The sequence below is a fragment of the Gadus macrocephalus genome, chromosome 18, assembly GCF_031168955.1.
Source record: "Gadus macrocephalus chromosome 18, ASM3116895v1".
Lineage (NCBI taxonomy): Eukaryota > Metazoa > Chordata > Actinopteri > Gadiformes > Gadidae > Gadus > Gadus macrocephalus.
Genome location: NC_082399.1, coordinates 1,590,830 through 1,618,639, shown reverse-complemented (window position 1 = coordinate 1,618,639; position 27,810 = coordinate 1,590,830). Strand labels below are relative to the sequence as shown.

General features: G+C 47.4%; 1 protein-coding gene across 4 annotated transcripts in view; it reads right to left on the bottom strand.

Moving 5' to 3' along the window:
* Positions 1-26,679, bottom strand: part of LOC132446860 (myosin-binding protein C, fast-type-like) — a 28,219-nt gene extending 1,540 nt beyond the window's left edge. The window contains exons 1-27 of one of the 4 annotated variants that reach the window (XM_060037410.1): positions 26,460-26,562; positions 20,681-20,704; positions 19,913-19,927; positions 18,402-18,470; positions 18,111-18,259; positions 17,617-17,734; positions 16,843-16,891; positions 16,449-16,508; positions 15,527-15,693; positions 15,182-15,314; positions 14,617-14,741; positions 13,890-13,995; positions 13,302-13,471; positions 13,007-13,172; positions 12,209-12,315; positions 12,027-12,056; positions 11,802-11,944; positions 11,114-11,273; positions 10,930-11,034; positions 10,640-10,828; positions 10,385-10,519; positions 6,496-6,663; positions 5,531-5,619; positions 4,673-4,868; positions 4,217-4,356; positions 2,772-2,931; positions 582-718 (exon numbers count right to left, since the gene is read on the bottom strand). In XM_060037410.1, coding sequence (XP_059893393.1) covers positions 582-718; positions 2,772-2,931; positions 4,217-4,356; positions 4,673-4,868; positions 5,531-5,619; positions 6,496-6,663; positions 10,385-10,519; positions 10,640-10,828; positions 10,930-11,034; positions 11,114-11,273; positions 11,802-11,944; positions 12,027-12,056; positions 12,209-12,315; positions 13,007-13,172; positions 13,302-13,471; positions 13,890-13,995; positions 14,617-14,741; positions 15,182-15,314; positions 15,527-15,693; positions 16,449-16,508; positions 16,843-16,891; positions 17,617-17,734; positions 18,111-18,259; positions 18,402-18,470; positions 19,913-19,927; positions 20,681-20,704; positions 26,460-26,481 — 3,132 coding nt within the window. In that variant the 5' untranslated portion in view covers positions 26,482-26,562. Of the gene's footprint in view, positions 1-581; positions 719-2,771; positions 2,932-4,216; positions 4,357-4,672; positions 4,869-5,530; positions 5,620-6,495; positions 6,664-10,384; positions 10,520-10,639; positions 10,829-10,929; positions 11,035-11,113; positions 11,274-11,801; positions 11,945-12,026; positions 12,057-12,208; positions 12,316-13,006; positions 13,173-13,301; positions 13,472-13,889; positions 13,996-14,616; positions 14,742-15,181; positions 15,315-15,526; positions 15,694-16,448; positions 16,509-16,842; positions 16,892-17,616; positions 17,735-18,110; positions 18,260-18,401; positions 18,471-19,912; positions 19,928-20,680; positions 20,705-26,459 lie in introns of all 4 variants that reach the window. The other 3 variants (XM_060037409.1, XM_060037411.1, XM_060037412.1) reach the window with 3 other exon arrangements.
* Between the last annotated feature and the right edge of the window lie 1,131 nt (positions 26,680-27,810).

The following is a 27,810-nucleotide window of genomic DNA, read 5'->3' as shown; positions in this document are numbered from 1 at the left end:
TGGTTTGGTCTGTTAGAATGTACTGGTTTAGTTTGGTAGGATGAATGGGTTTGTTCTAGTTGGATGAACTGGTTTAGTCTGGTGGGATGACCTGGTTAAAGCTGGTAGGATGAACTGGTTCAACCTGGTTGGATGAACCGGTAGGATGAACTGGTTTAGTCTGGTAGGATGAACTGGGTTAGACTGGGAGGATGAACTGGTTTGGTCTGGTGGGATGAACTGGTTTAGTCTGGTGGGATGAACTGGTTTAGTCTGGTGGGATGAACTGGTTTAGTCTGGTGGGATGAACTGGTTTAGTCTGGAAAAATGAACTGGTTCAGTCTGGAAAGATGAACTGGTTGGATGAGCTGCATTAGTCTTTTAAGATAAACTGGTTCAGTCTGGTTGGATGAACCGGTTCAGTCTGGTTGGATGAACCGGTTCAGTCTGGTATGATGAACCGGTTCAGTCTGGTATGATGAACCGGTTCAGTCTGGTATGATGAACCGGTTCAGTCTGGTTGGCTGAACCGGTTCAGTCTGGTATGATGAACCGGTTCCGTCTGGTATGATGAACCGGTTCCGTCCGGTTGTGTCCGATACCTTGGGGAACCCTTTGACGGAGCAGCTCATCGCCGTGCTGTAGCCCGCCACCACCGAGCGGTCCAGGAGCGGCTGGGTGAACGTCGGGACACACGACACGTCCTTCTCCTTGAACTCTGGGGGGTTGTAGTCCAGACCTGGGGGGGGGGGGGGGCAGGGCGAAGGTCAGGGGCCGTACGGCGGAGGCACAGACGATATGCCATCCCATAGCACTTTACTGTCAGAGCAGGTCTGACGTTGGTTTTGCATCCCATCAGCTCTACTGACGAACATCACACACAATAATAATAATAATAATAATAAATGAAATTTATATAGCGCTTAATATGGTACTCTAAGACGCTTTACATATTGCCCTATCAAAACTATGTAAAACAGACTAGGAATAAAAGAAAAACAGAGGTTAAACATGAAGAATAAGGTGGGAGTTAGGTGGGGAAGGCTAGTGTGAAAAGGTATGTTTTGAGGGCAGATTTGAAAAGAAGAGAGGGTTGGAGAGACTTTGATGTGGGAGGGGAGTGAATTCCAAAGGGTGGGGGCAGCAACTGAGAAGGCCCGGTCACCCCAAGTCCGTCGCTCAGTCCGTGGAACACAAGACATCAGTACAGGACATCAAGAATAGGACACCGAGACAGGACCCAAAAATACACACACAAAATACATACATTCGTCATAACATTACAACAACGGACGCCAACATTTATGGCCCACCAGCGTGCATTTTGTCTGGGATTAAGTGCCTGATTGAGTTCGAGGATCGACTGGTGAACTAAAGAGTTCTTCAGTCCAACCTTTCTGAAGGTTGGAACACGGCCAGGGTACAGCGCGACATACAAAGGCCTAAATGCTGTGAGATCGGCAGCTGTTTGCATGTTGGATCATGCATACTTAACCGTGGGAGTCGAGCTGGAAGGCAGTAGGTCAAGTAAGTGTTCAGGGACGCTAGGACTCAATGCTAGAGGTACCATCAATATTTAACACACTACAGAGGAGGATTGTATGGATACACAAAACAACAGAGAAACACGCGCACACATACGCACATGGACACGTACACACACACACACGCATGCACTCACACACACAATCACCCAGACAAACAGATATATTTGTGTTTCACTTGTTGTTTTTGATAAAAAAATGAATCTCTTATATTATTATAATAAATGTTCTTTATGAGCAATGACTTCTATTCTGTTATTGGATAACTGCTTTTGGATGTATACACTCTTCCACTAATGGAGTACTTCAAGATCCACGTGGGCACTTAAGTAAGATTCACCCTGGGTGTCTTCTGAGACAGGAGCCAGACTTTATGTTCAGATACGACCTGAACATATGCTCTCATATGAAGAACAATTAGTTTATTGCTGCATTCTGAAAGTGGCTTCCTTTTAGAGTAATTTAAAAGGCCCGTTATAAGATGTACGTACACACACACACAGATGTACACACACAAACACACACACACACACACACACAAACACACACACCCACACACACACACACACACACACACACACACACACACACACACACACACACACACACAGATATACACCCCCCACACACGCACTCACACACACAGATGTACACACACATCAACACACACCCACACACACACACACACACACACAGCTGTACACACACACACACACACACACACACACACACACAGACACACACACACAGATGTACACACACACACACACACACACACACACACACACACACACACAGACAGACACACACACACAGATGTACACACACACACACACACACACACACACACACACACACACACACACACACACACACACACACACACACAGATGTACACCCCCCCCCCACACACACAGACACACACACACACACACAGATGTACACACACACACACACACACACACACACACACACACACACACACACACACACACACACACACACACACACAGATGTACACACACACACACACACACACACACACACACACACACACACACACACACACACACACACACACACACACAGATGTACACTCACACACACACACACACACACACACACACACACACACACACACACACACACACACACACACACACACACACACACAGATGTACACACATATACTCGTACACACACATACACAAACACAGACACACCGTACCCAAACCCTCTCCCCCCCACCTGTCTTTCCGATGACGGCTGTGTTCTTGCTCTGGCCTGGCTCTTCGCTCAGACCCACCAGGTTCTCGCTGTACACGCGGAACATGTACTCGTTCCCCATGATGAGGTCCGAGGAGGTGCAGCTTGGACGCCTGTTGTGTTCATAGATAGTGTACCACTCCTGGCAGAGAGACACAGAGACACACAGGGAGAGAGAGTCAGGACATCTGTCGTGGTCATAGACAGTGTACCACTCCTGGCAGAGAGACACAGAGACACACAGGGAGAGAGAGTCAGGACATCTGTCGTGGTCATAGACAGTGTACCACTCCTGGCAGAGAGACACAAAGACACACAGGGAGAGAGAGTCAGGACATCTGTCGTGGTCATAGACAGTGTACCACTCCTGGCAGAGAGACACAGAGACACACAGGGAGAGAGAGTCAGGACATCTGTCGTGGTCATAGACAGTGTACCACTCCTGGCAGAGAGACACAGAGACACACAGGGAGAGAGAGTCAGGACATCTGTCGTGGTCATAGACAGTGTACCACTCCTGGCAGAGAGACACAGAGACACACAGGGAGAGAGAGTCAGGACATCTGTCGTGGTCATAGACAGTGTACCACTCCTGGCAGAGAGACACAGAGACACACAGGGAGAGAGAGTCAGGACATCTGTCGTGGTCATAGACAGTGTACCACTCCTGGCAGAGAGACACAGAGACACAAAGGGAGAGAGAGTCAGGACATCTGTCGTGGTCATAGACAGTGTACCACTCCTGGCAGAGAGACACAGAGACACACAGGGAGAGAGAGTCAGGACATCTGTCGTGGTCATAGACAGTGTACCACTCCTGGCAGAGAGACACAGAGACACACAGGGAGAGAGAGTCAGGACATCTGTCGTGGTCATAGACAGTGTACCACTCCTGGCAGAGAGACACAGAGACACACAGGGAGAGAGAGTCAGGACATCTGTCGTGGTCATAGACAGTGTACCACTCCTGGCAGAGAGACACAGAGACACACAGGGAGAGAGAGTCAGGACATCTGTCGTGGTCATAGACAGTGTACCACTCCTGGCAGAGAGACACAGAGACACACAGGGAGAGAGAGTCAGGACATCTGTCGTGGTCATAGACAGTGTACCACTCCTGGCAGAGAGACACAGAGACACACAGGGAGAGAGAGTCAGGACATCTGTCGTGGTCATAGACAGTGTACCACTCCTGGCAGAGAGACACAGAGACACACAGGGAGAGAGAGTCAGGACATCTGTCGTGGTCATAGACAGTGTACCACTCCTGGCAGAGAGACACAGAGACACAAAGGGAGAGAGATTCGGGACGTCGTTGTGGTCATAGAGAGAGTGAGAGAGTGAGAGAGTGACATAGACACAATGCGGAAACACTGAGAGAGGGAGACGTGGAGATTAAAGAGCTGGTTGGTCCAGGGCCTCCTCACCATGGTCTTCTTGTCCGCCTTCTGGATGGTGTAACCAATGATCTCACAGTTACCGTCGTCCTTGGGGGCCTCCCACTCCAGGGCGGCGTTGAAGCCCCACACCTCCGTCACCTTCATCTTGGTGGGGGGGCCGGGTCTCTCTAGCGGTGGGGGGTGGGACGGGACACAGGTCAGGCGCTGGACACCCCGTACCCTCGGGTCAATCGCTATAGGTAGTAGTTGTGTCACAGTGGTAGTGGTAGTGTTGGTGGTAGTAATAGTCGTGTGTTATGTTGAGGACTAGAATTCAAGCATTTCAAGGTTATTTAAGTCTACTCGTTGTTCTCTCATGTCCACGTGATGGATAAAGTAGATTGTAGCACTATGGTGGAAGCCTTGTAGGGATTACACATTATTTTGTCGGAGTGTATCGTCATGGCTACGAGCTCAAGGGAACTCCGGTCGCGGCGTCCGTACCGACGACCCTGATGTCGATGGTGGCGCGGTCCTCCATGTTCTCGATCTGGACCACCAGCTCGTACTTCCCCGAGTGGTCCCTCTCTGCCGAGCGGATGAACAGGATCGAGTCCACGGTGGAGTTCCTCACGCCCACTATCTTCTCGTCCACCGGCGCGCCGTCCTTGTACCATTTGACCACGGGGCGGGGCTTACCCTGTGACAGACATCAGCCGGTCAGGGACCCTCGTGTACCCCTGGTGTACCCTCAACTGGTTAACAATCACCTGGTCAGGTAATCTGAGCCTGATCTACCGCCAACTAGTAGTCTGCCCACTAGTCTGCCCCCCAGGTGATGGTTTACCATCACCTGGTTGGTCAACCACACCTGGTTGACTATGAACTAGCCTAAACTACCTGGATCTTCCATAACCTGGAGTTAACCTGGTCACCTGGCTGCCTTCGACTGGTCAGGTATTCTGATCTACCGTCACCTGGTCGTGTTCCAATTGTGGGAACACAACTTGTGCACTATAAAATGCATTTTCGATCGTCAGATCGTCAACATTATAATTCCCTATATAGATCATGCATAGCAGTTTTCATTGTCATCAGAGTCATCCAACAGAGACGGTCAGCCTACAGGGGTTCATCACACAATTCAGCGGTCATGGGGTTCAGCCGACACACATATTATTTGCAACTATTTCCTGCCTTAGTTATTCCCTATAAGGTGTAAAACATAGTGTTCACAATCTAGGGAATAGGGAATGAGGAAGAAAGAAGTAACATGGCTATGGTCGTTAGAATTGGGGTGTAACGGACAAAGATGACAACAATGATCGATAAATTATAGTGATTGATGGGTATTGGTCTCACCTGGAAGGGGATGACCAGGTTAATCTTGTCCCCGACCTTCCGGATGTATTTGGTTCTGAGTTCGCGAGGGAGCCGGATCTTAGGGAGATCTGGAAGATGGGAGATTCCGGTTAACTGTTGCTAGGATACTGACAGAGGTCAGAGCACTAGTGAACGTGTTTGAATGTTCTGTTCAGATCTTGCATCAGAAAATGCAAATTGATGGAATGTAATGTACTTTGTGTTATAGATAAGCTTAGCTTGTTTATATCTAGATATTTTAGATGTGTCATGGATCATGTTAACAATATAATGCATAGATTATATGTTATAATATTTGATAATGTAGCATACACTGTCATTATAATGTAATTTGACATTTATTATTGCTCTCATTGTGTATATGAATGGTTTCATTCCATTGAAAACTTGTTTTAATCTCTTTTTAAACTGTGTGGACTACCAAACGTCCCATCTGGGATGAATGAAGTGCATTGTATCTTGGGAACCTGGGACTCAACTTTCAGAGACCCCAGAACCTGGGACTCAACTTTCAGAGACCCCAGAACCTGGGACTCAACTTCCAGAGACCCCAGAACCTGGGACTCAACTTCCAGAGACCCCAGAACCTGGGACTCAACTTTCAGAGACCCCAAGTACCCGGGACTCAACCTTCAGAGACCCCAAGTACCCGGGACTCAACTTTCAGAGACCCCAAGTACCCGGGACTCAACCTTCAGAGACCCCAAGTACCCGGGACTCAACCTTCAGAGACCCCAAGTACCCGGGACTCAACCTACAGAGACCCCAAGTACCCGGGACTCAACCTTCAGAGACCCCAAGTACCCGGGACTCAACCTACAGAGACCCCAAGTACCCGGGACTCAACCTACAGAGACCCCAAGTACCCGGGACTCAACCTTCAGAGACCCCAAGTACCCGGGACTCAACCTACAGAGTCCCCCAGAACCCGGTACCAAACCCACCGACGATCTCCCGGACGGTGACGGGCTGGGCGAGGGTCGCGGGGGGGCTGACGCCCGCCAGGTTCTTGGCGAAGACCCGGAAATTGATCTTCTCCCCAACAGGAAGTCCTCGCACCACGTAGCCCTGGCGCTCGCAGAGTTCCTTGTTGGCCACCACCCACTCAGTCTCTGAGGAGAGGGGGGGGGGGGGGGTCAGACACCTGGTTACACACCGGTTGATAAGAAACCGTCTTCAATAATTTAGCAGGTTGAAAAATAAAAAAAATATGAATTAATTCATATTGTTTACTGTTATCTCAATAAGCGGATGCTTTTATCCAAAGGGAGTTACAGTTATTATTTTTTGTAAGTTTTGTTATGAGAAGGCATGGCTTTTTCTAGGAAGGCAGGTTATGCTTTGGACATGGGGTATCGAACCCAAAACCTTCTAATAGGAGTTAAACACCCTAACCCAAGGACTACCCGGGCCACTCAGACAGTATGGTTTATAAAAAGATTCCCTTTCATCTCATTGTTCTCTCAAGGTTGCTCATCGTAAAGGCTCAGTTATGGTTCCACGTCGACGCGACGCAACGACCACGCAGACGCTTCGACGCAGCCGCGAACCTGTTTTGGTTCAGCGTACCAAAACACAGCCCTGAGCGGACCAATCACATCCCTTGCTGCTGCGCACCTCGACGCAAGGTTACAATTTGTGGGAGACCAACGTCCGGCCCTTGCGGTGGACGCAAGGAGGGTCCGCAAGGACAAAATGGGTCCGTGTACCCCCTTGCGTAGCGTCGACGACGACCCATAACTAAGCCTTAAAGGAGCATTTCACCGGTGGAGGCATGAATATGTATTGAAATTGGGTCCTATATGTAGTCGAATAATAAAATAAAATTCTAATTTGGTGCCGTCTTGACCGAGAAAAGGCAGAAAGTGACTTTTTGGCGCTTGTGGATTGAAGACAACAACTCCCACCATGCACAGCTTCGCTGGCGGCCACTCCCGCTGATCATCTCCGCCTATCGGACACCTCCTTGTTCCATCTACTAATGGAACAAATCAGCGTGGAGCTTGAACCGACGTCACTAGAGTAGTGACGCTTGCACAGAAGCATGCGGCCGACATCTTTCTTTATTCTGGGTGGAAATAGTAACATAGTTACGCCATTAAATGCGTTTATGTAAACATTTTTAGCGAGAAATGTGCATTTTAATTTCATAATGTTCGCTCGTTGAATGTGAAGGATGTTTGGTTTGATAGTTATGACGAAGAGGGAACGCTCCATTCACTTGCATGGACAGCGTCTCTGGTTGCTAAGCAACCTCAACGTCTTGGCGGACTATCTGCTGATCAACACTACGAATGCTGGAAACACACCAGACACACCATGTGAAGTTATTTAACCCGATTATTGTTATTTATATCCGAGATTATTTAATCTAACCCGATCTAAACTCTATCATGCACCCAAACACGGCGGCGTTTGGGTTTCCTACCTCGGACTCCTAAATCCAGCGCAGCCACAGGCGCGTTGGCGCGTTGAACCAATTTTTGTGACACGCAATGATCAAGCGTCAAGTTAGGCACGTTACACGCGTTTGGTGTGGCCGTAGCCCGTGTCCACCAAAAGCGTTTTTTTATGCGGTTTCACCCAAAAAATCGGCTTCGTGTGGACGGGGCCAAGAAGGCGAACACACGTCACCAAGACGGGGAGACAGCGCCAGGTGACTTACGCCACTATCTGCCAATGGATCGTGGATGCCTGGGCTGATATAACAGTCTCAACTGTGGTCTAAGCTTTCACGAAGGCAGGAATAATCACTGAACTGCCAGGCAACAGCAGCGACACTGACTCGGATAATGACGAGAGGGATCCGGGCATGTTGGATGCCGTACTCGCCCAACTGTTCAATTCGGACACACAAGAATTCGAGGGATTCGTAGACGGGGAATGAACTGAAAAAGTGAGTTTATTGTTAAGAGATATTGATATTGATCAGATATTGATGAGATATTGTTAATATGCACATTAACGTTTGAACATCGTTACCATGGGAGTGACCGGAGTTGTCAGAACGCTTAATAAAGTTTGACTTTATCTGACTGTTTTGTTGACATTCCCTTTAGCACAACTCGGTCTAGTCGATGCATAACGCAACCCCAGTCAAACGTTTGACTGCAGTATCTTCTATTCTATGCGCCTTATAATCCGGTGCGCCCTATATATGAAAACAGTTCTAAAATAGGCCATTCATTAAAGGTGCGCCTTATAATCCGGTGTGCCTTATAGTGCGGAAAATACGGTAGTCCTCGTTTGTATTTCTTTCGAAATGGTGAACTTTTGCATGGAGCCATCTTCTATGTCAGATCCAGTACCCTCCGCCAATGTACTTCAGTTTTATCAACAGCCTCTGTTATCTTAGCTTCAGACGCTGTGGATGTTAGTTTCTGCGTGTTGGAGATCGATACGGATCTCTTCAGTCTCTCCAGAAAATAAGGGAATTGTATGGCGACTATCGAACCACTTATTTAGTCACCGAGAGGCTAGATCGGGAAAATATGTTTTTGCCAGACGCGCTGCTTGTTCCAAGAATCACTTAAGAATGGGTACTGCGTTTTGCTGGTTTTATTAGAGATAAGTTAAAAACGTTCCATAGTAGCATAGTCCTAAAGTGATCGGTGCTAAAGTGCGTTAAATGTTAATAGATTGTGCGGTCAGCAAAGTTGGACTTCCCCCGTCCACCCCCTCTCATCTCAAACATTTCATTCAAGCCAACCGCGCGTGAAAAGCTGACTTTTACCACTGATCCTGACTGACGTAGCCCCAACACCACGTGACCTGTCAGTCTGCCTATACCTGTCACCAACAGGAATGATGCTAGACCATTCAAAAATATGCGGGGGGTTCTAAAAATACAAAGCTCAGCTGGGTGAAGTTGCCCTTTAACTCGACCTAGTCAACCAGGTCAGGGGTCAGGGCTCCAGACTAACTTTTTCCTTGGGTGCACAGGTGCGCCTACATTTTTAATTTGGGTGCACCAGCACGTATTTATGGTGCACCCAAGTTGTGAGTTGTTGAGGGGGGGGGGGCGTTGGACCGTGCCTGCCTTGCGCTGAGTTGTTGACGGTGGGGGGGCAGCTGCACCGGTTGCACCGTCGATATTTACGCCACTGATTAATAATATTTTGACCATTAAATAAATGCCTTAAATAAATGCAGAATCTGTATCTCTCATAAAGAATATCGTCAGACAATGCCAAGGGATCGGTTCTGTCCCGAAAAAACCTCTGTCTCCGGAGAGACGCCTGTACGATAAGTGCGCCGAGATCCATGGGAACACCCACAAATGGTGACGAAATTATCGGAGGAGGGGCTAGGAAGCTGCGCACGCCGATATAAGTAGCCGATCTCCGGGTAGACTCGCTGAAAAGCTGCTCCCGACCAGGTTTGGTTGCGAGCGTAAGTCACCATGGTGATACAGCGACGCTTAAAGAGATCGACTTTCATGGTACAGCTAAGCTAACCCAGGCTTTCAGCTCAACATACCTCGCGAACCCTCTAATCGAGCTTCGTAGTACAGGCCCCTGGATTGGGCTTCGCGGGTTTGTTTACCGGCGTTGCTATTGTTACCGGTCTTGCGTGTTCCAATGGTTTATTAGGTATCTAATAAATCGCTGTCTAATCAATACTTCATTCACTGCCTCTTCCGTGGTCATTACAATATTATGAATGGACTGCTCTGTAAAAAAAAAAAAAATTATACCAGATACATTTTCAGTCGCACCGGTGCGCCCAAATAAAATATTTGGTCGCACCGCCCCGAATTCTAGGCGCATATGCGCCCAAATTAGGCGCACTCTGGAGCCCTGGGTCAGGGGTCAGAGGTCAGAGGAGACTGACCTCCCTCTTTGCAGTACTCGATGATGTAGCCATCCAGGCCGCCCGCGCCGATCCTCTCGGGCGCCATCCACTTGAGCGTGCACGTTCCGTCGGTGACGTCGTGCACCAGGAGGCGCGTGGGCTCGCTGGTCGGAGCTGGTGCGTCCAAAACGACCCAGGGTCAAAGGTTAGCGCAGACCAAACGTCGTGTTTCATACGGCTCTTGGCCGAGGTATTACCGTTTTTTATTTTTGAAAGGTAACTAGAGGAACCGACCCAAGGGCATGAAGGGTTTGGAGGTGAGGCTGGGCTGGGACATGCCGATGCTGTTGATCGCAAACACCCTCATCTCGTAGTACACTCCCTCAATCATCCTCTTAGCCTCGTAGGTCGTGGCCTCGTACACGTCGAAGTTCAGCTTCGTCCACCTTGACGAGCCCTTCTTCTTCCTCTCCATCAGGTATCCTGACAGAGGGGTACACATGTGTATCTTTAATCAGAGCGCGAGGGAGAGACCGAGGGACTGACGGACAGAGGAAGCTACACCGTAGACGTGTGACTCTTACCTTTGAGTGGCGCGCCGCCGTCAAACGCAGGGGCCTCCCAGACCATGCTGGAGCAGTCCTCGCCCACCGACAGGCACTTCACGTTTTGAGGAGGGTCAGGTACGTCTGGACACCGCAAGTTAGAAGTATGTAGGTCATTTTGAATCACATATAGTCCTAGCCGCAGAGATGGACCTTCACCCACCTACGATCTTGACGAACAGCTTGGCTTTGTCCTCTCCGGCAGGGTTGGTCACACAGATGGTGTAGTTGGCCTCGTCCTCTCTCTCCGCCCCCTCGATCACGAAGCTGCTCAGGGTCTTCCGGTTGTCAACGCGGACCCGGCCCTCCGTGGCCGTGATGACCTGGCATTGAGAGGACCTCCTGAGTGAGTTGGATGAACCTGGTCGCTCTCCGGTCTATCTGGTGCTCTCTGGTTAGACACCCTGAGTTGCATTTCACAAGCACGCCGTTTAGTCGATTCTTTGCTTGAACTCTGGTACGGTTTAACCGCTGGTGTGGTTCGGCTGGGTGCTCGTGAGCGCGGCAATCAAACTCAAATGAGGACCGAAACATCTGGTTCTTGTTCAACACAATCCAACCCAATGCAAGAAGTAAATTAAAACGAAATGAACTATGGGCTACCTACGCCTGCGTCTGTTAATGTGTAAAGAGATAGGTAAACGACAGGTAACGGCAGAGAGGACTGACTTGGACTTCAGCAGAATGTCCCATGATTGACATCTGAACCTCATCTGGGCGATGTGCTGAATCGAACTCCACAATGATAACGTCCCCAAACTCATTAGCTGTCTCGCTAGCGTTGATACCTTTAGAACAGACTAGTGTAGGTACCTAGTCTCATTTAGACTAGAGCACCCTGGTGTAAGTACCTCTTCTCCTTTAGACCAGACCACAGTCGGCGCTGGCTCTCCAGTAATCTCCACGTCCAGACGAAGCTTGTTCCCTGCCACCACGATGATGGTGTTCTGGGAGACCATGTTCCCGGTGGTGTCCAGGTGAATCTTTGGGGGGTCTGAGGAAGGGTGTCGAAGACTATGAAGATTAACGCGACAGTGGACAGGTTCAAACATCTTTTGTAATGGTGCGCAACATACCCTGTCGGGGGACGTAGTCGATCTTGATTTCTGTTTAGAGGGAAAGAGTTGTGTCAGTGTGGTCATCCAGGGAGATATTGAGGATGTGACATATTCTATATTTAGTACACATTATGTTTTTGAGGCCAAAGGGCACAGATAGTGCATGCGCTTCTCGGGTTTCGGGGTCAGAGGTTCCTTACCGAGGAAGTTGAGTTTTGCAGACAGCGACAAAGCGTACCCGTCGGGGATGAAGGTGTAGTCTCCAGCGTCTTGCGGCTTCACGTTGTCGATAAGCAATTTATGGAACCTGACAGATCACACGTACCGCAGTGTCAAAATGAGCTTTAGCATGATTCCTCGCCCCCCATGGGACCAGCTGGGCCAGTACTTTTTTTACACAGTAACAAGAAGCAAAAAAAAACAAGGAGCATGTTTTTGATAGTACTGAATCGTTGTGTTGTTCTGATAATTTGACTTATAGCATTGAATCTAGTTGAAAGGCTAACGTACATTGGGTTTGTTTTGCTGATGAGACGAAATAAAAACACAATGAGTTAGCCAAAACAAGGGGATGTTAACTCCGCCTAAATGCGTTTAATTGGTCTCATTTTTTAAATATTGAATACGTGTATTATGCTTTCAATAACAAGTGCATAAAACAAAGTTGTGATTTAGCTCTCCGAAATTGTTGGTTTAAGTTAATATACAATGGGATGCTGAATTGGCAGTTAAAATGTTCAGGGATGTTCATTTATGCACAAATTTGTTCTTCTCACGTTTTTTATAGATAAGTCCTATTGTGAATTGGGTCGCAATGGATTGCAATTTAAAAGGAATGGGCAATGGGAAACACTGAGCAAGACTACTCCTAACCCCTTGCTCAGTGTTTCAGGTTGAGGTTGGAGGACCGCAAGAATTATCTGCCATAACAACGTGGAAACGGGGACCTCGCTGTCCTCGCTGCCCCTGACCTCATGGTGCTTGTGTGTTATTCTCACCGTCCAACGTGGGTCATCTTGTGGCGTTCGTCCGGCAGGACCTCTACGCCGTCCTTGAACCACTTCCCGGTCACCTTGTCGTCCGAGACCTCACACTTAAACACGGCCTGATCGGTAGCCTTCACCGTGAGATCAGCAATGTCCTGCAACACCAGCAGTTCCTTCTCTGGAGAGAGGTGAAGGAGACGTAAATCCTCAGGAATAGGCCATTTCTGTGCATTCAACCTAATCCTTATTATCCCTATTATCAATACAGTTACAATTTGCATGGTTCATGTTAGCCATCGGTTGGTACCTTCCACCTCCAGCTCTCCCTTGGTGTGACCCCCGTTTGTCCAGCAGTGGTACATGCCGATGTCCTCCAGGCCGGCCTCCAGGATGATCAGCATGTGTTTCCTCCCGTCCTTCTTGATGCGGTACTTGGCCGGGTTGGTGTCCTTGAAGATCTCAATGTCCTCGAAGAACCTGTCCATGTGGACGGTCCCGTCAACACTGTCCTCACCCCTTCTCTCACACAGGTAGGGCCTCTGATCACTGACTAACCTGAACCTAAAGGTATGTCATCCTCGAGCAAGACGCCTCTTAAATCCCTACCTGCTCCTTCACGACATATATCTGAACTTGCTGTAAGTCACTTGATGAAGGCATCTGCTATCAAGGTAGGCTCAAGACTCAAAGAAACGCAATTTCGGTCCTCTGTGTAACTTATACAGTTCACAGTAGTACAGGCCCCTGGATTGGGCAGTTCACTTTGACTTGACTTTGCTAAATAGGTGAATGGTAACAATGAATAGAGAGCCATTCAATACCAAAGAGCTTTCGCATATTAAATCATCATCTATTAAAGCGATGAACTAATGAAGATATGTGAATGTCTACTGACCACATGGCGTTGGCACCTTCCTCTGACACCTCCACTTCAAACTCCACCCTCTCCCCCACCACAACGTGGTAGTCATCCATCAGCTTGGTGATGGTCACTGGGGGCTCTGGGGGTACAAAATAAAGACACTTTATATGCATACAATACGTGAAATAGATCATTGGTTCTCAAAAAATGGCACGCACACCACTGAGGTGCCGCGATGCGCCACCTAGTGGTACGTTGATTTTTATTTGTTTGCTTTCTGATTAAAAACAATCATATCAAAATACTAGTACGAATGGAAATATATTTACTACGAGATCCTTTTTCTCACTTGCTGTGTGGGTACGTACCCGTGTGTTTGTTCCAGTGCTACCACTTTGTACAGCTGAAATGCTTGCAATAAATAATATTATTTGTGCCTCCTGCGTGGGCTGTGCGATGCTGAATAGGGTCTCAGGCCTACGCTACTGTATGTTGTTATATTGTATAACATTGTTCATAATGTTGTTACTTGGGGAGCCAAATATTTTCTGTGGTGGTGCGTGGTATAAAAAGTTTGAGAACCACTGCAATAGATAATAACCCTAACCCTATCACTACTGGTACATATCAAACAAATAAGCTAATGGTTTATAGTCTACTGTTTTTATAACTACTCGTGGCCATTGGGGGGGCTTGAATGTTGCTTCTTTAATATACTGATCTGCCATTGGTCAACTTTAGAATCTTCCACCGAGCGTACCTTTGACGAACACCTCCGTGAAGCACTTGTCCTCCCCGACAACACACTCATAGGCTGCGTCATCAGCCAGCGTCGTCTTCATGATGGTCAGTTTCCGGACGTTTCCGATGGTCTCCATGATGTACCTGTAGAACAAGAAGATAAGAGAAGAAGGCCATTTAAAATGGGACATACTTTATCCAAGTTGGGACATTTGGGAAAAAACTAAAGGTAGGTGTGCTTTTAAAGATCCAAACTAAAGCTTGTTGGTGTCTTAAACCTAAAGACATCACTAATCATGAGCATATTGTTATGATTTGGGCACTCGTTGTCATATGGATTTAGAGCTCTACTGAAACCTCACAGTAGCCCCGTACTAGATCTGTGGAGCTATGGCTTTCTATTTATACACCCCGGGATGCCAACAAGTAATTCAAGATGGTGTGTATGACTGTATACTCCCGCGAACAGCTGGGTAAATAACACTGAGCGCCTGACCAAACACCTTGTAAATAAATAATGGTGAAAACATACTCTATAAAGGTCAGTTTGCACGCCGGGCTGAATACGTCTGCGCTGTCCTTACTTAGCGGAGCCCTTGATCTCCTGCCCGTTCTTCAACCATTTCACCTGGACGTTGGGGTCAAACACCTCACAGGTCAGCACGATCTTCTTGCCCTTCTCCACAGAGTAGCAGGACTCCATGCGCTTCAGGAAGGCTGCGGAGAGGAGAGAGGTGGATACTCAGCGTAGATATATGTTCTAGAAGAGTATGTTCACGTCTACACAGCTCCACGAGTATGGTCCTATTCCCCTACCATCATCTCCCCCCCCCCCATCCCTCATCACATCACCTCTCCTCACCCACCTCCCCTCCCCTCAACCCCAACACCTCCCCTCCCGTCTCCCCATCACACCCCCTCCCCCGTACCTTCGCTGTGTTTGGGCTCCGCCTTCATCTTCTTCAGGCGTTTGAGCATGCCTCGCAGGTCGGTGATGCCGTACTCAAAGGCGATCTTCTCGTACTCGCTGGGGTGGGCGCTCTTCAACAGCTCCCACACGTCGATCACGGGCTTATCATCCTCGGGTCTCTTCTTCCTGGGACCAGGATAATGTATCATTTACAACAAATAATACTATGAAGACTATTTATTCATACATCCAAAATCCAATAATAAACCTATAGGGGCCCTTTACACAAGTGAACCTCTGTCAGACCAGATGAACACCTGGGGGCCAAGGGAACACCTGTGAACCAGGCGAACACCTGTGGCCCAGGTAGACAGACACCTGTGAACCAGGTAGACAGACACCTGTGGCCCAGGTAGACAGACACCTGCGAACCAGGTAGACAGACACCTGTGGACCAGGTAGACAGACACCTGTGGACCAGGTAGACAGACACCTGTGGACCAGGTAGACAAACAGCTATGGACCAGGTAGACAGACAGCTATGGACCAGGTAGACAGACACCTGTAGCCCAGGTAGACAGACAGCTGTAGCCCAGGTAGACAGACACCTGTGGACCAGGTAGACAGACAGCTATGGACCAGGTAGACAGACAGCTATGGACCAGGTAGACAGACAGCTGTGGACCAGGTAGACAGACACCTGTGGACCAGGTAGATAGACAGCTATGGACCAGGTAGACAGACACCTGTAGCCCAGGTAGACAGACACCTGGGGAACAGGTGAGACCCTGTAGACCAGGGGAACACCTGTAGACCAGGTGAACACCTGTAGACCAGGTGATCCCCTGTGGACCAGGTGAACACCTGTAGACCAGGTGAACACCTGTAGACCAGGTAGACAGACAGCTGTGGACCAGGTGAAACCCTTTGTCCGTCCTTACTTCTTAGCTGCCTTCAGGAGGGCGCTGAAGTCCAAACTTCCATCATCTTCTCCGGCATCGCTGTGGTCACCGGATACAGAGACAGAGAGAGGTGAGACACAGTGTGGGTGGCCCGGGGGCATGCCTTAAGTGTACTCTAAGCTCTCTAAGTGTCTGCAAGTAGTTCTAAGTGTCTGCGAAAAGCTCTACGTGTCTGCAAGGAGCTCTACGTGTCTGCAAGGAGCTCTATGTGTCTGCATCTCTGCATAGCTATCTGAAGACGTGCTGAATGACAGAAGAGACCACATGCTCTCAAAGACCATTACTACAAAATGTCTCTCCATCAACGCACGCATGTTCACACATGCACACGCACGCGCGCGCAAGCACACGCAAACACAGGAAAGTTACTCACGCTCTCTTGAAACTGGAGAGGATATCTACATCCTCTGACTGCTGTGCAGCTGGGAGGGGGGAGAGGGGGAGGAGAGGAGGTGAGAGGGGGAGGAGAGGAGGTGAGAGGGGGAGGAGAGGAGGTGAGAGGGGGAGGATAGGAGGTGAGAGGAGGAGGAGAGAGGGAGAGGAGAGGAGGTGAGAGGGGGAGGATAGGAGGTGAGAGGAGGAGGAGAGAGGGAGAGGAGAGGAGGTGAGAGGAGGAGGAGAGGGAGAGGAGAGGAGGTGAGAGGGGGAGGATAGGAGGTGAGAGGAGAAGGAGAGAGGGAGAGGAGGTGAGAGGGGGGGGAGAGGAGGGGAGAGGAGGTGAGAGGAGGAGGAGAGGGGGAGGAGAGGAGGTGAGAGGAGGAGGAGAGGAGGGGGGATAGGAAGGAGGTGAGAGCAGAGAGGAGTGGAGAAGGAGGTGAGAGGGGGAGGAGGAGGAGGAGGAGAGAGGGGAGGAGAGGAGAGGAGGTGAGAAAGAGGAGGCGGAGGAGAGGGGGGGATAGGAAGTTGAGAAGGAGTGGAGAAGAAGAGAGTGAGAAGAGGTGTGACGGTAGTTAGAACCGGGATGTCCGACTCCATGGAGTGAGGGGTGATGAACGGTCAGGGTTAATAGATGGTGAGAGGGTGACACATGATGAGGTGTGATAGCGCTGAGGGGCGAGTGAGGTTTAGAGGTTGGAGGGTGAAAGAGCTGAGGAGTGACGGAGGGGGAGAGAGGATTGGGGCTGAAGGGGTGTCTGGTGTCACTTACCCTCTACAGTGATCTCGAAGGAGGAGCTGTCAAACTTGTCCTTGGCGGTGACCTCACACCTGTAGGCCCCCGCAGCCCCCACCTTCGCCTTGATCACCTTCATCTCATAGGTGTAGATCTACGCAGACACATATACACACGCACGCACACACACATTAACACACGCATGCATGCAAATATACACACACGCACATTAAAACACACATGCACACAAACACACGCACGCAAGCACACATAAACACACCCACGCACACACATTAACGCACGCATGCACATGTACACACACACACGCAAACACATAAACACACACACACTCGCACACATATAAACACGCACACACATAATCACACGCACACACATAAACACACACTCACACACATCAACAAAGGCACGCACGCACACAAATAGAAGTGAGACAAATGTGCGTGCTGAGTTTCTATTAAGGTGCGTCCGTCTCTCTCCGCCTGTCGGTCCGTCTGTGTGTATTTGCGTACCTTGGTTTCACGGTCGTACGTCTCTTTAAACTGCAGGTGCTTCCCGGCCTTGCTGCCGAGATCCAGCCACTTCCCCTTCAGCCATTTAACGGTGGGCTTCCTCGTCAGGGTGGTGGAGTCAACCTTCGCCGTGATAACCACATCCGAGCCTGCCAATCACACACCGGCATTAGCATCAACCAATCATCAGCCAATCACAGGCAAATATAACCGCCACTGTGGGTTTCTCTGTCTACTCGTCCTTTGTTTGTCGCCCGTCTGTCCGCCTGTCTGTCCGCCTGTCTGTCCTACCTGTGATGATGACAACATTCTCTTGTGGGCGCTCGACGAAGAGCCCGGTCAACTCCGTCCCTTGGCCCTCTGAGAGAGGGAGAGAGAGGGAGAGAGGGAGAGAGAGAGAGAGAGAGAGAGAGAGAGAGAGAGAGAGAGAGAGAGAGAGAGAGAGAGAGAGAGAGAGAGAGAGAGAGAGAGAGAGAGAGAGAGAGGGAGGGAGGGAGGGAGGGAGGGAGGGAGGGAGGGAGGGAGAGAGAGAGACGGGTGTTTGAACGCGGGACAGACATAGAGGTGCCGTGAAAAAACAGACACAGAAGAGACAGTCAGCCCTTGAGAAGAACCACAGTTAGAAATATCAGTATTAAGGCTTAATACATCTGTAGCTTAACGAGTATCTATTGAAACACAACACATATGTACCTTAATACATACGCAACTCAACGAGTATCTATTCAAACACGACACATATGTACCTTAATACATATGTAACTCAACGAATATCTACTCAAACACAACACATATGTACCTTAATACATATGTACCTCAACAAGTATATATTCAAACACAACACACATATACCTCAATACATACGTAACGCAACAAGTATCTGACTCAGAGTTTCTGACTTGGCACATATGTGACTTGGCACATATGTGACCTAGGGTTCAAAAACAACGTTCGCCCCTCATGCTGGGAAATGTCCTCACAGTTGGGCTCAGGGGTTATTATGGAAGTAAAACAACCCATTGTCACACTGTACCATAGGTCAGATTCCAGAAGTCAATGTTAACACAGCAGATCAAACACGGACAGAGATGTAGAATTAAAACATGTCGGGATGAAACCTTTTGGGGAAAAAGGCTTCGTTATCAGACCGGAACATTGGATTTGAAATCACCATGACTACCTTCACTTGGTTACAGAACTGAACTGCGTGACCCAGTGAAGAGCAGCAGAAGATAAAAGATAGCCTAGCCTAAATCTCAGAGCAGAAGACTAGGGTTCGGACCGGGTGCCTGAGCTAGCTAGCATGGAAGGAAAGCAGAAAGCAGTGGAGGGAAAGAAGTTCTCCATTCTTTGTCCAAATATTTGCCAGAGGGTAAGGTCGCGACGGCGTTCAGAGGGAACTGAGAGCGTTGATGTGTGACAGATTATCTCCACCACAGCTCGTGTCGGGCGTGCTTTCCCTTTGTTGTTTCTGTCGTCCCGGGGATTGTTCACACCACACATACTGGGGATGGCTTTTACTTTGGCACCCCGGAGGTATGTAGGGACGAGTAATCGGTCCTTAGCGATGATAACTGAGAGTGTTTATTTGTATATCCTACCCTGTAGTCGCCAATATTTCAAATTCAAATGTACCAGAGTCTGGGAAGACGGTGACTGTTTGACATATTATGTGGCGTCCGCACGTAATATACCGGGAGTAGACATGGGATGGTATGTTATTGTCACACCAGTTCACACTATTACAGAGTAGTCTAAACCTGTACAGACCAGTCCAGACCATGTACCGGTCTGGCTCTTACCCTCATCTCCAGAGTCTGTGGTGGACGAAGCAAAACACAACTCAAAGGCTGGACAAATGAAACACCTTTACTCTACTTTGCACACATTGTAATACACAACTCAACCAGTAGCAGCAAAATCCACACACAGACTAATACAATCATATACAGTATTGCAACACACACTCATATACTGTACTACACGCTTGTATACTGTAAAAATGCATTCATACTGATGCTCTAGTATGTGCATCCACACCTACTTCACTCAGTAGTCATGCTTTGTCAACATTTAATACCTTTTCAGGTGATTTAAATGGATGCCGCTCCCTGAATTAAGAAACCCAATAGTATATACATTCAAACGGGAACGGTAGGAATCATCAATCGTAAACAAATAAGGAGCACAGAGGCAACCCATTCAGTTCGAAAATATTGTTATTCTAATAGTCATTCAAGTAACACTTACATTTCTGGGTGTGAACATATATATGAATATATGAAAAGATTAATACGTAGGAAAAGGGGACCGGAATAAAACAATGCATTTTTTTTAACTATTATTCCAATGAAACACGGTGTCATTTATTTTGTCACAGACGACAAAACATATTTCTTAATGGTTTTATAAATATTAACATTCATATGCATGAATGTTATATATTATATATGGTGTATATATACTTAATATATATATATATTGTATACATTTAAACACAAAGGCACATGTATTTAGACGTGTATGAATACATGGGAGTTAATTCAGTCCTGAAACAAAATCCTCCTTACCTTCTTCAGCTGTGGGCAATTCCCCTGGAGAGAACGACAACAGTTAGCCTAGCCTAGCTCAATGTTAAGAATACTTAATCAAATACATTTGGCGCCATGTTGAGAATACCATACGTTAGGCCTGTTGCTGAATACTGAATCAGATACACTGTTAGCTTGTGGCTAAGAATAGTACTGCATCAGATACCGTTGACCCTTAGATATACTGACTTAACTTTATTTAAAGAAGTGGAATATTTAAAAGTAAGAAGACACGGTTCCTCTTTGATCATACACACATTTTCTGCAAACTTGAAGCCAATATGTAATCCCCTTGGAAACAGGTGTGAATGCAGTCTGACATGTGAAACTGTCACCACAGCTTTAGAAATTAAATGTTACTCGGATATAAACTTCTAAATAAAAATAATGTACAATGGGTATTATATAATTACCCAAGTAACTAAAATACAAATAATCCATACAAATATACCAAAATAGATGTATCTAACGTAAAATAACGTATTCATCCATACACACTATTTAAAGCGGAAATAGAATGTAACATTATTGAATTTTGAGCATCATATTCAGAGCATTGCATTTCTTGTATGTGGTTTTGTTACAGAGACATATTCTAATTGTAACAAACACAACACCATTCACCATGCTGGGGCCCGCCCACTAAGCTGCAATGCCTCATAAAAGGCTCTGCAGCTAAAAGTAACACTAAATGACGCCAGTAAGCAGAATAATGGAAGCCATCTGAACAGCTGGACAAATACATCACGCATCAAATGATCCACACACACTCTCCTGTTACGAGAGAGAGAGAGAGAGAGAGAGAGAGAGAGAGAGAGAGAGAGAGAGAGAGAGAGAGAGAGAGAGAGAGAGAGAGAGAGAGAGAGAGAGGGGGGGGAGGGAGGGGGGGAGAGAGAGAGAGAGAGAGAGAGAGAGAGAGAGAGAGAGAGAGAGAGAGAGAATTACACACATGCTCCCACACATTTACGCTTGCATCCACACGCAAATGGAAGAGGTCACATCCCACTGTGATTGCACAAAACGGAAACAGATGACAAGGCAGCTAACCATGACCTGTACAGGTAACCAATGTGACCTGCAATGGAAACCATGTAATTACTACCTGAACCAATGTGACCACTACCTTAACAGCTAACCATGTCACTACTACATGTACAGGTAATCATGCTATACTACCTTCACAGGTAATGAGGCAACACTACCTGTAACGGTAAGCCAGTGACCATGGCCTGTACAGGTAGAAGTACAGGTAACCATTTGACAACTACCTCTACAGGAAACCATGTGACCACTACCGACACAGAATACCATGTTATTACTACCTGTACATGTAACCATGCATCACCGGTACGTACCTGTGACTACAGGTAACAACATAACTGTTTTCCAGGTATGTTTACAGGTATCCTACAAATGTTCCTTGGTCATCTAGAACTGAGACAGTATAACAGGCCTGTAGCCTGCTGTATAGGAACAATATGCATATTAAAAAACATTATACCACAATAACAAATAATGTAGTTACTAAAATGTTGTACTTAAAAGCTATGCTAGATAGCTAGCATTGTCATCTATTCTTCTCATAACAGATCCATTTATTATTATTAAACACATGAGTTTCATTGATGTATCAGCCATTTTGTATTAAAAAAAAGGGGTTGGTGAGAGAAGGGTATGAAGGATCCTCATAACCGGACAAATTTGGGCCAAGTTGCCAAACAAAGATTTGCCAAGTCACCAACAAGAAACGTAATCCGACAAAAGCAAACCTTGTGGTATGGCGCCCTGATCAACTGCCTTCAACGATGGAGCTGAGAAAGTCCCCTGACGCTTGAACGTATTACCAAAGTGGACCTCAACATTTGTGTTGTTTCTTTACACGCTGTTTGTTTAGTGTAGGTTCTCTACAGATAGTTTGATTAGTGTTGGTTTTTTACAGACCGGCTCTCTAAAGACTGTTTAGGTTAGATTCTCTAAAGACTGTTTAGTTTTGGTTCTCTAAAGACTGTTTAGTGTCGGTTCCCTAAAGACTGTTTAGTTTTGGTTCTCTAAAGACTGTTTAGTGTTTGTTCTCTAAAGACTGTTTAGTGTTGGTTCTCTAAAGACTGTTTAGTGTCGGTTCTCTAAAGACTGTTTAGTGTCGGTTCTCTAAAGACTGTTTAGTGTCGGTTCTCTAAAGACTGTTTAGTGTTGGTTCTCTAAAGACTGTTTAGGTTAGATTCTCTAAAGACTGTTTAGTGTCTGTTCTCTAAAGACTGTTTAGTGTCGGTTCTCTAAAGACTGTTTAGTGTTGGTTCTCTTAAGACTGTTTTGTGTCGGTTCTCTACAGACTTTTGTTTGGGGTAGGTTTATTTCTGCATTAATTAAGAACCTAACACCATCACTATCTCCAAGGTATTGCCGACCCCCCTAAAAGTGTTCGCCTAGAGGCCCGTCAGCAAAATGTCTTCATGAAACAGATATCTTCACATATCTTGACACTGACCTCCTGGTCAGTTTATCAGACAGAATGTGGAGAAAGACATGCGCTGTCCCTGCACATCGGCCTTAGGATGGATGGAGAGCTCAGCGAACGCTGCCGTTCTTATGTTTGCGGAAAATTCTTAAATAGATTGGCGCTTCGCAGCCAAGCTCCCCAGAGACCACCTCGGAGGAGGAGGGTGTGACGGCTTTACTGGGGTGGTGAGGAAAGGCCACGGTCGGTGTCTTATAGCCCCGCTGAAGCCCTGCCTGCCAGATGGCCCGAGATGTTCATATTACCTTTAATAGCCATCTTGGACCCCCGGCCCGGCCCTTCACCCCTCCTCCATCATCCTGCACTCCTCTGGTATTTCACCCTTCATATCCACATCCTTGGAGGATTTAGCGGACCTATCTGATGGCCAAAATAAATCTAAATATGAAATAGCAACTGTAAAAAAAAAAAAAAAAAAAAAAAAAGATTTTACTATATTTATAGAAAGCAAACACTACCGGGAAATGCTAGGACAGTAATGATAAAATTATACGGCCATGATAGCACAGTCATGCAAACATTACCAGGTTACACCGAGCACTGCCAGGCTATCATTATACAGTGAAGCTATCACTACCAGGCTATGATAATACAGTGAAGCTCTCACTACCAGCCTATGATAATACAGTGAAGCTCTCACTACCAGCCTATGCTTACACAGCTGTGTAAAATGTTGTTCCTCTAGGTCCCTACAGATGGTTTTTTGCCATTCTGTTAAGTGCTTAACTTTCCTTAAGTTGGGTGTCACCCTGTTGGTAATGATGATAGCACTTTAGGCAAGTAAGCTAGCATAAAACGTAAATGTGTTTTAGGAGGTATCGCCTAGTCACCGCCATTAGCCGGTTTTAGGCACACAAGTGATAACTTTGCGTGCTAAACACGATCCACTAAGTGCAGCCACAAAGCAATGAGCGCATACTGTCAATAGACTCCCGTCCCTGCTCCCTGGGGAGAACGTGAGCGGATCGGGTTATGGAAGATCTATAAAAAGCTCATGCTGCCACCGACAGCACCAAACACAGCTACAGATAAGTGATGTGTGGTGCTCTCACTGAGGAAATAGATTATACAATACACCACCTCCTCACAGGAAATCACCTGACGACTTGTGGCATCCATTACTGAAGGAATTTTGTGCAGACAGGGCAGATTCAACGCCTAACCCTCCTGAATGCTGCAGAGAGCTGGGACAATGTTGTCAACAGGGTTGCTAATATATCTCAGCATTCAGTTTCAGGGTCAGATTCAATACATGTTTATTGTGTCTACCCCAAGATAAAGCAACAAGGAACAAACTACACACTTGATGTTGACGATTAAGACACACGTCTACATATCCATGTTTGCACTCTCCGTTTCCTAAGCCCATAAATTATGAAGATGTAAAGTTAACCCGATCAGTCTGTCTCACCGCCCTGTGACTTTAAATAGACCCATATCTTGGAGGCAAGATGGTGACAACTATATATTTCATTGTTCCTCTGATGAAAGGAATTGGGGCACATGCTTTGTAGACAAGTTCTGCTGAACAGAATTGATGAGGCCAGACTGTCAAAATGTCTTGGCGGTTCAGGGGAGGGAGGGATGATTCATTTGTTCCAAGTAAGGTTCCGGGACGATGCGATAAAACCTGATATAGCAGTGCAGCTCATGATCTCTGAGATTAGTGTCAAAAGAAATGGAGTTCATAGGTAATGAATGTAATCGTAACGCATCTCTACCCTCACACTGACTTTCCCAACCTAACCCTAACCCCCTCTTACCTCTAATAATGTCACAGTGATGCGACTTTACTAGACCACCCCTGGACATGGCATTTATTGTCACCAATTTGGCTTTAACATTGGTGTAGACGCACATCTCCTATATCCGTTCCGTGCTTGTGAAATTCAGAGGTTTATGAACCGCCGCGACGGTCCTTTTTGGTTCACGCTCCAGCAGCAGTTCACACAGGGCGACTAAGTATTCGATTGAACACAACCCTAAAGTGTCATGCACAGCCGCTTGAAGACTTTCAGCAAGTCTGGGTCCCGCATTATTCATAATGTAACAACCAACCCTGGCTCCGCAGGTAATCACGCCAGGATAGGCCACTGTTGTATTCCCAAGCATCGCAGAAAATGTCCTGGTCGTAGAATGGCTAGCCCTAGCCCAACCCTCATCCCAACCTAAAACATGTGTTGATTCCAAAACAAGGGTATGTGCCTGTGCTTTGCCCCCGCCCCCTGGGTTCCCCTGGGCATCCTAACCCGATCGATCAACTCACACCCCAAAAGCTAAAACCTTCCCTTACCCTAAAAGGCAACTCTAATGATCAGCCCAACCGCTTACCAAAGTACTATCCAAACCCTAACCCCACCCTAAACCAAATACTTCCTAAGCCCAGAGTTTAGCCATAAACCCCATGTGCTTGGAGCTTGCCCACAGGTGTAAGGTGTGACCTAAACATCTGAAGAAACATGAAAGCTAGGTTATTGATGAGATATCAGCTAGGTCATTGGGTATTTGGCTTCTCACTGTGCTGCCTAATTGATCATCACATGATGCGTGTGGATGACATGTGACTGTTGCATCATGCCAGTTACCCCTGGGAAACCATCTCGTCTAATCAGTGGTGGGATAGCTTTACCACACGCTTGCTACTTTAAACATTCTGCTAGAGTTTCAATGTTTTCCCGTGGCGCGACATGACATCCATCTCGGCTCGGCAGGCCAACACGAGGTCATGCCAGGGCACTAGAGTCCCTCCGATCCTCCCGGGGGATAAAGGACCCCGGCCAAGATACCAACGAGGAACCCGCCGACCCGCCTCCCCTTAGACCGCAGCTGCCTCTGAAACCGGACGCATTGTTGAGGACTTTTCCACTACTGCAAGGTTGTAATATATATATAATCTAAAAGATTATGAAATTAAAACAAAACACAAAATGACACATGCAGGATTCAGTGATTGACTTTCCTTCCCAAGGCTCCCTTCTTCCTCTCTAGGTCAGGTCCAGTAACACATTGACGTTGAAGCGGTATTAACCTGGTATTAGAGTTGCATATTGCAATTGAATTCATTGCATTGAGGACGGGAGAGCACCGTAGTGCACACGTGAACTTGTGTCCCCATGGTGCGCCCACCATCCTCAGAACCCCGTACACACCAGCTGCCCCCCAGACCGGGGGAACCATGAGGACCCTAGAGGGGGAGCAGGAGGAGAAAGGAGGAGAAAGGAGGAGAAAGGCGTGTGTTCATACCTGCGTCTGCAGCCTCCGGCATGATTCTGTGGATCCAAAGGTTTTCTGCGTTGAAACGAATGAAGACTGCTGGGTACCTACCCTTTTATCAAGACCCCCTCCCCCTCATCCTCACGCCCCTCTACCACATGCACTCTGTTATTCAAGGAACCACCCCACACACACAGACACACAGACACACACACACACACACACACACACACACACACACACACACACACACCGCAGGGATTAGAGTTCACTTGAAACTTGAGAGAGAGAGAGAGAGAGAGAGAAAGAGAGAGAGAGAGAGAGAGAGAGAGAGAGAGAGGGAGGGGGGGAGAGAGGGAGAGAGAGAGAGAGAGAGAGAGAGAGAGAGGGAAAGAAAGACTCAGTGGGAGAGAGAGAGAGAAGCTGGGAAAGAGACACAGAGATAGGAAAACAAATCACCTATAATGTACCCTATTAATCACCCATACATCGATAGATCATCAGTTATAATGTTTTTAGTCAGTAGGGCAAAACGGTTTAAAGCTAATACGGCTTGCCACGCCTACATCTTTAGCAGAGTTTAGTTAGCTCTAGATTCCGTGTGCAGGGGTCATTCCATAAAGCGAGCACTGCCAGGATCAGGGGTCCGATTCCCATATTTCTCCGAAGGTACCTACACTAAATGATTAGGAGTTACAGTCCCTGTGTGGCTCAGCTGGTAGAGCGAGGCACTAACCCTGCCCGGTTGGGAGGTTTTATTTTCTGTGTGGCTCAGTTGGTAGAGCGAGGCTCCAACGCTGCCAGGATGAGGGCGTCCATTCCCTCAGGGGTTAACCCATAATTAGTACCCACTCTCGGTATATGTAAAAAAGCTTTGAAGGAATACCACACACTCTGCTGAGCTGGTCCCCACTGCCTGCCCGCTGCCAACATTTAACCAATGCCTTCTCGCCGCCGTTTGAAATCATAGACCTCAATTTGAAATCATTTTGGCGTGTTCAACTGCATTTAAGACCAGATTTGAACCAGGATCGGTCCATAGCACTACTATGTCACCCACAACATCGCTTTACACACATTTGGTTATCCTTTGAGCCCAAGTTCATATGTAAGAAAGACTAGTGTTAGTGCCTATAAGAAAGATTATTCTTTGAAAAACGTAATTAAACTATTTTGACTCTGTCCCAACACTAAATATCCACATGATTGATTGATGTATTGATTGATTCAGTGATGGTGCAGCAGTAAGATAACAGCGGAGCGAAGGATAACACGTCGAGCAACAGCGCCCCTGTGGCCCCCGGCGGTATTACAACAACTGGGACCTGCACTGGGGTGACATCATGTCTTCAGGGGGTCAGGGTGTTAAACGTCTGGGAAT